At 40.1% G+C, this 12379-nt stretch overlaps 1 protein-coding gene across 6 annotated transcripts in view; it reads right to left on the bottom strand.

Annotated features, from left to right (window-relative positions):
• Nucleotides 1-13: 13 nt before the first annotated feature.
• NEXN (nexilin F-actin binding protein) overlaps nucleotides 14-12379 on the bottom strand; it is a 53941-nt gene continuing 41575 nt past the window's right edge. For 4 of the 6 annotated variants that reach the window (XM_020968502.2, XM_020968506.2, XM_020968507.2 and 1 more), the window contains 4 exons: nucleotides 5962-6183; nucleotides 1817-2002; nucleotides 1195-1555; nucleotides 15-1085 (listed from right to left, as the gene is read on the bottom strand). In XM_020968502.2, the coding sequence (XP_020824161.1) occupies nucleotides 1072-1085; nucleotides 1195-1555; nucleotides 1817-2002; nucleotides 5962-6183 (783 nt within the window). In that variant the 3' untranslated portion in view covers nucleotides 15-1071. Of the gene's footprint in view, nucleotides 1556-1816; nucleotides 2003-5961; nucleotides 6184-12379 lie in introns of all 6 variants that reach the window. The other 2 variants (XM_020968503.2, XM_020968508.2) reach the window with 2 other exon arrangements.

Genomic DNA, 12379 nt, shown 5'->3' with positions numbered 1-12379 from the left:
CTTGAGAATAACCAGAGAGGTTGTTTTAATACAGAATTTACTTTATTTTTATTTTTACATTGGAAAATAAAATTCTATCTTCCAGAAAGTTAAAATAAGAAAAGTTTGAATAAAGAACGTAAGAGTTAAGATTATTTACAAACTCATTTCAAAAGACCAAAATCTAACCTACAAGTTTAACTTGAGATGTTTGAAATTTGTTTATAAAACTTCTCTTCTTTCCTCATCATTTCCAGAGCTTCTAAGCTTCAGTTTACTCATTTTTACAGATATCAGGGCTTTTTTTTTTAAGTCATATGAAGTTTTATGAACTGGTTAGTATGAAATTTCTGAATTTTCAGAAGCTTTTGTGGAATTGTGAGCCAATTTAATATAATTTATTTGGGTAAAATCAACTTCTTTTACTCATATTAATACTCAGAAGTCTCAGAACTTTGATACATTGGCAGTAAGTTTTACATTTAGAATTTATAATATGCCCTTTAAAAAAATTTTTTTTTAAGTTCTTACCAAAATCTCTCTTCAGATGAAGGTCCTCAGAAACGATCTGAATTTAACATTGTTGAAGAAAGCTATCAATCAAAATTGGTTCACCTTCAAAGTTTTAATGTATTAGTAAGGCATGGCTGATTGATTCTAGTTTGGGTGGATAAAGTTAGCCTGTTGTCTATATGCTTTTTTCTGTCCCTTGAGGCTGACTAAGAGCATGTTTTATATAGTTTAAATACCTGTCTCTGATCTTTTCACCCTCTTTTGCTTCCATTTTGAATAGGCATTTTGGGGGTCACATAAGTTCACCCTGCTTAAAAATAAGCATAGCTTTTAGATCAGAAAGGTTCAAATGTATACCATTGGATTACATGTTACAGAAACAGGGACGTTGGAATTCTCAAGTGATTACTGATAGATTTTTTTCCCTCATTTTATTCAGTCTTTCAGGCTTCCATGGTAAGCCTTTAGATCTAGCATGGCCATGATAGCTCCTGAATTCCCATACTTGGCCCCTCCACAGAAAGAGACAGATGCAGTAGGAAATTGAGGAGAAGAAGGAAGGTTCCAGAGAAAGAAAAGCTAGTAGTCGTCAGCTAGAAGAGAAGAGAAAACCAGACATTAGTGATTTTCTTGCTAAGAAGAGAAGGAGCTAAGTAGGTAGTGGGGGAGAGAGGGGGGACGGGACCTAGAGTTAGCTCTTACTTTCAATGGTGAGGATGCAGGTGCTGGCCGCAGTACCCCTGCTGTTGGCTGCATGACACATGTATTCCCCTTCGTCTTCCGGGAAAGTTTCTGGGAGGTAAAGGCAGTAGGTCTCTCCTCTTTCAATGTATTGATAGTCCTCCCCATCCTGTAACCTCTCTCCTTCAAACCACCACGTGACTTCAGGCTTGGGGTCTCCGGTTACTTTCACAGTGAATCGTACTGGCTCACCGTCTACAACGGTCGTGTTTTTTAGAGGCTTCTTGAACCACGGTGCTCCAGACCGAGTTTGTTCTTCTCTGTCTTCGAGTGTGGAGCCATTAATGGTGCCTCCTTCCTCTTCCTCCTCCTCTTCTTTTTTCTGTGGTAAAAGAAACAGATGCAGGGAGGACTTGCGTTACTAAAACTACTGTATCAAATGGGTGGATTTAGAAACCATTCACTTGGACCAGAATCAGTGACGTCCATAAATCCAGATTAAGCCAATACTCAATGTAGTGAGGGAGAAATGAGCCTAGCACCATGATACTTATGGCCAAACAACACATCCAGGAAACTGGATGAGCCACACACCCATGGTGCATGGCCCTCATCTTTAAGCCTCAGGGTTCATTGTACCAACCTTCTGGAGTGCTGCATCAATCTCTTTCTGCTCAAACTGCATGCGTAACAGCTTCTGCTGCTCAATTCTTCTCTGCTCCTCCTCTTCTCTGGCCTTCGCCATCTGTTCAAATCTAGCTTTCATGTTAACTTTGTGAGTGAAGGGGGCCTCACATTTTTGGGCAGGCTTCACATCAACATCGTCTTCCTTGGGATTTATGAAGGATTTTTAAAATAAGAACAAAGAAGAAGTCTGAATTTAATTAATAACCCAGGTCATTTCATCTTGATGCATTACTGTAATGATAAGGATCTTTCTGTTCTTCTGGAACACAATAGGTCAGTTCTTAATCAAGGACAATCAATTTGCCTACCTGGGGCCTTAGAGATGATGATAATAATGGGATGTTGCTATGATCCCAGATCTCTTCCTTCCCTAGCAGGAGGTGTCTAAGGTCTGGAATGCTCATAGGCACAATGAAAAGCATATGTAATAATTTCCACCCTAAATCTTTTCACAGCCTTGTTGAAGAAACAATTGACACATATAACTTTAAGAATCATAGATTGCAGTGGCCACACGTGGGTGAAATTTTGGTCTTGTAAGACTGCTCTCACACCCTCTGTGCTGCTTGAAAGATTTCATTTTCCTGCAGACGCTTCACAATTATTCATGAAATGATTTTTAAATTTGTTTTCTGAGAAGAACATCCTCCCTGAGCTTCCAAGGAAGGCGTTTGAATTAGATGTTACTTCACAATGTTTTATTCCTCCAGTTGGAAGTTCTCTGAATTCTCAAAGTATTCTGTACATTTAGTACTATCTCCCATTTCCTGCTCCTTCCTTTTGTTTCTGATAAAGAGATGGCCCACTTTCTAGTTATCCCCTTCATCTCACCCCACCTGTGTCCAGCAGACCACCATGACAGCAGTTGTGCCTACTGTGTATTCCTACACCTCCTTACTGGCTCCTTTGCCACTCTAAACATGCCCAGGTTAATCTTTACTTCACAATACCACTCCTCAAGCTCTTTCCTATATCTCTTAACTTCACGGAAGTTGGCTACACACCTTGCCTCCTTCCCTTATTTCTCAGCCTCTTCCAATCTAATCTGGCTTCCAGCTTTATCAACTCTACTGAGACCTCTCCCTCTCCAAAGTTTAACCAGCAGTTTCAACAACTGGATGGCAATTTATCAGTCCCTTCTTAACCTTTCTCTAGCATTGGGCCTCCTAAATCTGGTCAGTTTTCATTCTCCTTTACTAGAGCATCAGTTGTCAACTTGTCACTTTTACCTTCATACACATCTTCAATCCACTTGCATAGCTACCACCCTCATGCAGGCCTTCATCGCCCAACTCTTAGAAGTGTTAGCAGTAATCTTCTGATTGGTCTGGCCTCAAGTATCTTTCGATTCCAATCCATCCTCCACTTAGCTGCAAGTAATTTCCTGAAGACTAAGTCTGCCTGTCACGTGCATGCACATACACATGCTCAGTAAATGCCACTGGGCTCCCTGTTACATCCAATATTAAATATAATTGCTGCTTCCTACTTTCCCAATCTTCTTAACTTTTTACTCACGCTAAGCTATGCTGGCCACCTTGTTCCCTCAACATGATGTTCTCCTGTCTCTGGTTCCCTCCATTTACTCTGTACCTCGTTACTCAAGCCGCCCCATTAGACTGCAAACCCTTTGGAAGCCTGGACTTTGTTTTTTCTTTCTTTGTATCTCTAGCCCTTGGTACGGTGTCTGGCACATAGTAAGCACTGAATAAATGTTGATTGATTTCCTAGCTAGGTGTGTCCTAAGGGCAAGCAGCTATTAATACCTGCTATGCTCTAGGCACCACGCTAGGTTCTGGGACTATAAATAGACAGCTACATGCAAACAACTGTGTGTAAACGAGGTGTGTACGTTATAAATCGGAGGTAAGCAACAGAGGGAAGGCGTTCCTGGCAATCTTGCAAAAGGTAGGACTTGTAGCTAAGACCAGAGGGTAGTGTAAAGATGGGAATGCGGGACAGCAAATGGAGTCTTGGGTGAAGGATCCCAGAGGACTTGTGGGAATTGGGGAGGAATGAATGTAGGACATAGGAAAAGCAGAAAGGGAGGAAGGATGAGAGCAGCAGTTGGGGATGGCACCGAACTTGTCCTGGAGCTTGGGAAACAACAGTTACCACTACCTCGATGACTCCTCCATCTGTCCCAGACCTGCTTTTTCTGTCCAGAGCTCCAGTCTTGCATTGCTGACTGCCTACTGGGTCACTTCCCATTAGATGTTCCCTAGACATTTCAATGTGCCAAATCAGACTCCTCTTTCCCTCCAGTCTTCCTGGTTGATGAAGGGCACCACCATCCTTGCTATCACCTACATTCACAACCTCAGTCATCCCTGACAACTCTCCTCCCACATCCAGTTAATTTGCCAAGTCTCAACTCTTTTGTGGCCCTCCCATTAGTTCACCTTTCCACTCATGGCCAACAGGCTAGTGCCAGGGGCTCCATACGTTGCCATTTTGATAGCCTCTTAATTGGTGTCTCAGCTTTCAGTCTCCCTCCGCCAGGCCTTCCTCCACACAGTTGCCAATGTGACTCCCCTGATCATGAAGGTCTGGCTCCCTTTTGCCTCTTGGATCAAATACCAACACCTTTATTTGGTATTAAGAGCCCTTCACAATTTGGCTCCAGTCTATCTTTCCAGACATTATATATAACTTACTTTTATTTACACACAACTTCCTATCTCCAGTCTGTAGACACTGTCCCCTGTGCCTGGAAAGCACTCCTTCCCCACCTCTGCCTCAACAATCCATAACTTGCTTCAAAGCTCAACTTAGGGGGAGATCAACATCCATTACTCCCAGTTCTTCCATTGTGTAATGGAAACGAGAAGATTTAGATTCAAAGGACCTGGTTTGAGACCCAGATATTTTGCTGACTGTGCACTTCTTTGGGTGTCTGTTTCCTCTTTTGCAAAATAAGGACTTGGGTCCCTTCCATTTCTAAACGTTAAGACCCTTTTCTCATATAACAGCCCTTCAAATGCTTGAAGAAAACTACCATATTCCTTTTCTTCCTCTTCCAAGTCTTTTTTCCTCCAGGGTAAACATCCCCAGTTCTTTTAATCAGTCTTTTTGTAGTATACTGTTGACTTCATCCATCTGCTTGCCCTTCTCGAATATGCTTGTTGATATCCTTCCTAAAAAACTGCACTTGGTACACTAGATGTAGGGGTTGGGATACCCTAATCCTAGATGTGGTCTAACTGAGGCAGAGTCAAGCACATCTAGAACCTCCCTCGACTTTCAGTAAACAAACATACCTTAAGATCACAAGGCCTTCCTTGGCTTCTAGCTTATTATGATGAAAGTTCAAATCTACTCAACGTTTTAGGTCTTTCAAGTGAGTTGTGATCCTGACATGGGCCCCTATGACTTTAATTTTTATTCTCAGAGAAACTTTAAAAGCTAAACTAAAATATTTCCCCACTCCTCTTCTCAAAAAGGATGACCTACTTCTGGAGAGATTTTGCTTACTCTGAAGATGAAAGTAAGGAAAAGCAAGTTTTAGTAGCAAGGGAGCCTTAGAAAAAACGTGTCATCTTCCCTCAGCCTCCTGAGGCAGAATTTTGGTGTCTTTGCTTCACAGGAGAAGATTTAGAAAGGGAAGGACTCATCTAACTGAATCCCCACATTTTACAAAGGAAGAAAATGACAACCATATTAACTTGCTGGAGGACACCACACATTGTGAATTTGTAGGATGTCAATCATTCAAAAGTATGTAATGGGTGGGGAGGCAGCAGGGCAGGAAGGGAAGCATTTATTAAGCACCTACTATGTGCCAGGCACAAACATCTCACTTGATCCTCCCACCAACCTTTCAAGGTGGGTATTATCATCTCCATTTTACAGTTGAGGAAACTGAGGCAAACAGGTTCAGTAACTTGCCCAGGGTCAATAGCTAGCCACCAAATGTAAGGCTGGGTTTGAACTCACATCTTGGCCCACTAGCTATCTACACAGGTAGTAGGGGGAAGACCTGAGATTTTAACTGACTCCTGTTTGCAAGGCTCTTCTAGTTACACTGGGCCCCTCCCCAGAACTTTCACTCTTTCCTCTTGGTGGAGAGCTTATGCCAATATATTCAGTGTGAAGACTCACCTCGTGAAAATGCTCTGCTTCTCGCTCTTTGATCTCAAGGTCCATTGCTCTTCTTCTAGCTCGCTCTTCTTCAATCTTCTTCTGTATTTCCTTTTCAGACAGTTGTCCAATTTTTTCAAACTTGCTTTTTAAATTCTTAGCTTGAATAGAACCACTCCTTTTTAATTTAATTAATTCTTCATACTCCCTGCTAAGCTCAAAGGTTTCTGTTTCCTCTTCCTCCTTAAAAAATCAAAATCTTATGAGATTGTAAACAATATCACCAAATAAGTTCATATAATGATTATTTTTAACCTACCAAAAATTTAACTTTTCATTTTTAACCAGAATTGAACACTTTGCCACAAAAGGGCATCCATTAGAAAATAGATTATTTTCATACCCATTTTCTATTTTTAAAAAGCTTTATCATTGCATCTTGTCTTTTACTCTGTAGCCATTTTCTCTGTAGCCTCACCACCATTACTCCCTTTTAAAAGTCATACCTGGGGGCAGGTAGGTGGTGCAGTGGATAGACCTCTGGCCTTGGAGTCAGGAGGACCTGAGTTCAAATGTGGCCTCAGATGCATGACATACTAGCTGTGTGACTCTGGGCAAGTCACTTAACCCCAATTACCTCACCAAAAAAAAAAAAGTCATACCTGAATCAGTGAAAGATGAGAATAGCACCTATCTCATAGAATGGTTGTGTGGATCAAAAAGGGATGGATAATATGGAAAGAGCCTATGCAGGAGGTTATAGACACACGAACTGTTACTGCCAGGCATTGGGACTTGGGATGGTGATTGCTTTTTATTCCACTTGAATTGTAGTTTTTATTTTTTTCAAAATTTTTTTAAATGCAACTAATATTGATATATTTGAATATGCAGTAAAAACATGCATAACATCTAAAGTATACATAAACACTATCTAAGATACACTCATTTTCTCAAAACTAGAATTTTCCCAGTATTAGTAGAGTTGGGGAAAAGAGCACTGATTATGCTCACTGATTGGGGTATGGCTAAAAAACCATAGCCCAGACTTTCACTTCCAGGAGCCAAGATGGTGGAGTAAGAAGTAAGTCACTCTTACCCTCCTTTATTAACCTCTGAAAGCCCAGAAAATATCACCCCAGGAAAAACCCTGGAACAGCTAAACCAGAAGAAAGATGGGGTGCAGCAGTCCAGTAGCCCAGGTAACTTGAGGGATTAATAGGAAAGGCCCCTTTTGCCCTGGGGAAAGGGGAGCAATACAGAATGGGAGGCATCCCAGCAAGCTAGCGGAAAGCCCCACCTCAGCATACCAGGGGGAGATCCTGAAGCCCAGGTGGTGGATCAGGCAAACACCAACACCTGGACCCCCCGAGTGCCTCAGTGAGGGCAGGGGAACCAGTGGAAACCATCTCAGAAAACCACCAGGTACCTCAGCAAAGCTAAGGGAAGCAGCACTCCAAGGGACTGCAGGTGGATAAACATCCTGCAACATCCATCTGGAAGGAGCTGAAGAAAGCAAAAGGTGGGAAAAGGAAAGGCCCTGGTGAGCAGGAAATCTCCAAGAGCCACACTACCCAATCTTTCCCCTAGGGTTCCAGTGTTGCTGATTCCAGCCCAACACCAGGTAAATTGCCAGAACCCTACAGCCTACAACTGCCAGCATTGGCGGCCCCAGCACACAAAGCCAGTGACCAGGCCTAAAGATCCCAATACAAGAAGCTTGGGTCAGTTCCCTCTGCTCCCCAGCAGGAGAGCTCAATCTCTTTAAAGTCCAGGAAATAAGCAAACACCATGAGCAAAAAAACCCAAAATGTACAATAGATTCTTACTATGAGAAAGAGTAAAGATCAAGGCAGAAATTCTGAAGAGGACAACATTGTCAACAAACCCACATCTGGAACCTCAAAAGGCAATATGAACTAGTCTGAAGCCCAAAAAGCCTTCTTAGAAGAGCTCAAGAAGGATTTTAAAAGTCAAATGAGAGAGGTAGAAGAAAAAATGGGAAAAGAGAAATAAGAGGTATGCAAGAGAGAGTCAATAGCTTCGAAAAGGAAGGACAAAAATTAACTGTAGAAAACGAGTCCCTAAAAAATACAATTGGCCAAATGGGGAAGGAGGTACAAAATCTACTAGAAGAAAACAATTTGTTAAAAATTAGAATTGGGCAAATGGAAGCTAATGACTCTATGAGAGAGCAAGAATCAGTCAAACAAAAAAGAAAATGAAAAAATAGATGAAAATGTAAAATATCTCATTGGTAAAACAACTGACCTGGAAAATCGATCCAGAAAGGACAATTTAAAAATTATTAGTCTACCTAAAAATCACGATGAAAAAAAGAGCCTGGATAGTATCTTTCAGGAAATCATAAAGGAAAACTGCCCTGAGGTCCAAGATATTTTACCAGAGGGTAAAATAACCATAGAAAGAATCCACCAATCACCTCCTGAAAGAGATCCCAAATTGAAAACACCAAGGAATATAGTAGCCAGGATTCCAAAATTTCCAGGTTAAAGAGAAAATACTGCAAACAGCCAGAAAGAAACAATTTAAATATCATGGAACCACAATCAGGATTACACAGGACCTTGCAGCTTCTACATTAAAAGACTGTAGGGTGTGGAATATGATATTCCATAAGGCAAAGGAGCTTGGATTACAACCAAGGATCAACTACCCAGCAAAAATGAGCATGATGTTTCAGGGAAGGAGATGGATATTCAATGAAATAGAGGACTTCCAAGCCTTCCTGATAAAAAGACCAGAAAATTTAATCTTAAAATACAAGACTCAAGAGAGATATAAAAAGGTAAATGGGACAGAAAAAAAACCAACATGTTATTAATAAGGGCAAACTGTTTGTATCCCTACTAGGGAAGATGACACTTGTAATGCTTGAGAACTGTATTGTTATTACACCATGTTAAAGGGGTATACATAAATGGGGTGGGTATAAGTTGACTTTGATGTAATGATAAAAAAAAATCTGATCAAGTGGGTTAAGTGGATCCAAGTAAGTGGATTAATCTGTTCTAAGAAAATGTACTGATCAACAAGCCAGAATAAATGCTAACTAATAGGGGGATGTGTAAATCTGGGGGCAAAAAAACAATTTTTCCTAGGAGTAACTCCTGAGGGACTTTTATTCTAATTGGGGAAGTTGGCAACATTTCAATTATTACAGGTCTTGCCCACATTTGAATGAATTAAGTTGTCATTTAAAGTGATTCTGTTTTTTGGATACATGGGATTATATGTAATACTCAAACACAAGGTTTGCACTAAAGAGATGTCATTGTAATAACAGTATTTCGTAGCCTAACTTCGTAATGTGTGCTCTGAATTGCACAAATATCTAAGTCAGTAATTTGTCACATTGGAGTTTTGGATGTTTGCTTTCAGTGTTGGCTATTTCTATGTTTTATAAACCAAAACAGAATTTCCAAAAAATAACAAAGGAAACCAAAATAAATATTTCTGCATTTAAAAAAAATAAGGTACTGAGAGAAAAGGAAAGGAGGAGGCAGACAAGGGTAAATTACACATTACAGGAAAAGGCACAAAAACCTATTAAAGCAGAGGGAAAGAGGGGAGGGAGATGAGCATTGTTTGAACCTTACTCTCATCAGATTTGGCTCAAGAGGGGATTACATAATCAGTTAGGTACTAATATTGATAGACTTAACCCTTTGCAGCAATACAAGGATGTAAGACATCTCCAAAGGCCTCATGATGGAAAATGCTATCCACATCCAAAGAAAGAACTATGGAGTTTGAATGCAGATCAAAGCATACTGTTGGCTATTTTTTTTTCTTCTGTTGTGTTTTGTTTCCTCTTTCTGGTGGTTCCTCCTATTGGTTCTAATTCTTACTTACAACATCACTAATGTGAAAATATGTTTAATAAGAATGTATATGTATAGTCTATATCAGACTGCATGCTGTCTTAGGGAGGGTGAAAAAAATTGAAACTCAAAAGCTTATGGAAGTGATTGTTGGTAAATCAACATAAATAAATTTTTTAAAATGCCAAAAAAAAAAAAAAAAGAACAACGCAGAATGGACCTGGATGTTAATAGTATCAGGAATTGAATAGTGTCTTTATGCTGATTACTGAATCCATTTCTAATCTGATCCTGACTGGACAGGACTAGTATGGGATTATTGACATCAGTGAGAAGTTCAGTATACTTTCATCTGTCTCTTAGATTTATAGGGACTCTTTACTGTCAAATTTGGTAGACAGACCTGATAGAGTCCAGACTTCCTGTGGGGATTGATGTCTACCATTTTATTGACAATGTTATGCTTATTGGACTGTAATGCAAGGCATATTTGACTGGGATGAATGAGGCCATGGTGTCAGGAGCCTTTAATCTTGTGGTGGTTCATATAGATAGTTTCTTGGATAAAGGTTGCATATGTCAAATATATAGAGGACTTTGTCAAATGTATAAAATATAAGTCATTCCCCAAATGATAAATGGTCAAAAGATATGAACAGGCAGTTTTCAGATGAAAAAAAAATCTAAGCTATAAATAGTCATATGAAATATGGCCTAAATTATTATTGATTAGAAAAATGCAAATTAAAGCAATTTTGAGATAGCATTTCATACCTATCAGATTGACTAAAGTGATAGAAGGGGAAAATGACAAATGTTGGAGGGGATGCAAAAAAATTGGGGCACTAATACACTGTTGTTGACAAAGCCAATCATTTTAAAGAGCCATCTAGATTTATGCCCAAAGAGTTATAAAACTGTACCTTTTGACCCAGCAATAGCCCTATTAGGTTTGTTTCCCAAAGTAATCAGGGAAAAAAGCCAAAAAACAAACCAAAAACATATCTTTTAAAATATTTATAACAGCTCTCTTTGTTGTGGCAAAGACCTAGAATTTGAAGGGATGCTCATCAGTTGGGGAATGGCTAAATAAGTTGTCTTATGTGATTGTGATGGAAGACCACTGTGCTGTAAGGAAGGATAAGCAAGCTGATTTTAGAAAAAACACGGAAAGACTTTCATGAAACAATGAAGAGCAAAATAAGCAGAACCAAGAGAACACTGGATACAGTGGCAACAGTATTGTTCCAAAAACAACTGTGAATTATTAAGCTATTCTAACTATTCTAAATATTCAAATCAACTACAAAGGATCTATGAAGAAAGATTCTAACCACCTCTAGAGAAGGAATGATAAATAGAAGTATGCACAGTATGGTCGTGTGTGTGTGTGTGTGTGTGTGTGTGTGTGTGTGTGTGTGAAATGGTGGCCTTCTCTAGTGCAGGATGTGGAGGGAGACAATTTAGAGCTTAAAATGTAACAAAAATAAATTAAATTAAAATTTAGAAAGAAAAAAAAACTGTAGTCCATGAAGTGTACTGGGATCTGACTGTACTGTAAGAAATCAACACGATGGATACCCAAAAGCACAAAGAGATCTCTCTGAACTGATGTGCAGGAAAAGCAGCAGAGCCACGGAAACAAGACACATGGACAGAACAACCGCATGCCAAAAATCGAAAGGGGATGAAACAAAGTTACAGAGACCAAGTGGGACTCACGGGAGGAGAGATAGGAAGACACTCCCAACCCGCCCTTTTGTGGAGGGGGGAGGTCCACAGGGGTTACACATTGGATGTGTTTTCAGATTTTTCCAATACATCAATCAGTTGTGCTGATTTTGTTCCCTCAAAAATTACTATTTGTTATATGGGATAGCTCTCTGGGAGAAGGATGGGTCCTGGGCATAACTGATGGCATAAAACACAAGACATCAGTAAAAATAGAGGAAAGGAGTGTCTATTCCAAAGCCCTCATTTTACAGGGCTTTTACTTTGGAAACTGAGGCTCCAAGATGGTAAGTAACTTGCCCGAAGTCGAACTTTCGAAGAAACTCGTCTACAAAACCCAGCGCTCTTCCCACCACACGATGGGTCCGGTCCTGAGTGTACAACTGAACTGGCTTTCAGTAAATCACTTTACCTCCTACCCTACATTCCCTCATCAGCTACAGTCTCTCTAGTGTGATTAGCTGTTGCTGGTACCTCGGACAACTCTAGTCAAAAGCCTGCCTCTATCTCGATGGAAATTTTCTTCAAACCCTATGTGAAGTTCTCAGAAGTAAGGCTGACAAGAAGCAAGGCTATAATTCTTTATAACTTGTCCTGCTGGGTTAGCACTTGGACGTGTTCTACATCCAACTCCATCGTTTTCTTATGGCACAGAGGCAGCCCTGGAGTCTTAACCTTGTTCTACTGAGCTGACAAGCCTTCAAATACTGTTGTTTTGTATTGTTTGTTGTATTTCATGTCCATTCCATTCACTCCATACAACTCTGAGGTCTCTGCTATTGCACAGGCTTGCCTACCTATTCCTGATAGGTGACATCCCATCTCCCATCTTTACCCAGCTGGTCTGAAAATGTCTGAATTGT

The sequence above is a fragment of the Phascolarctos cinereus genome, unplaced genomic scaffold (genome assembly GCF_003287225.1).
Source record: "Phascolarctos cinereus isolate Bilbo 61053 unplaced genomic scaffold, phaCin_HiC Scaffold_5;HRSCAF=322, whole genome shotgun sequence".
Taxonomy (NCBI): domain Eukaryota; kingdom Metazoa; phylum Chordata; class Mammalia; order Diprotodontia; family Phascolarctidae; genus Phascolarctos; species Phascolarctos cinereus.
This window is presented reverse-complemented; position numbering and strand designations above follow the sequence as displayed.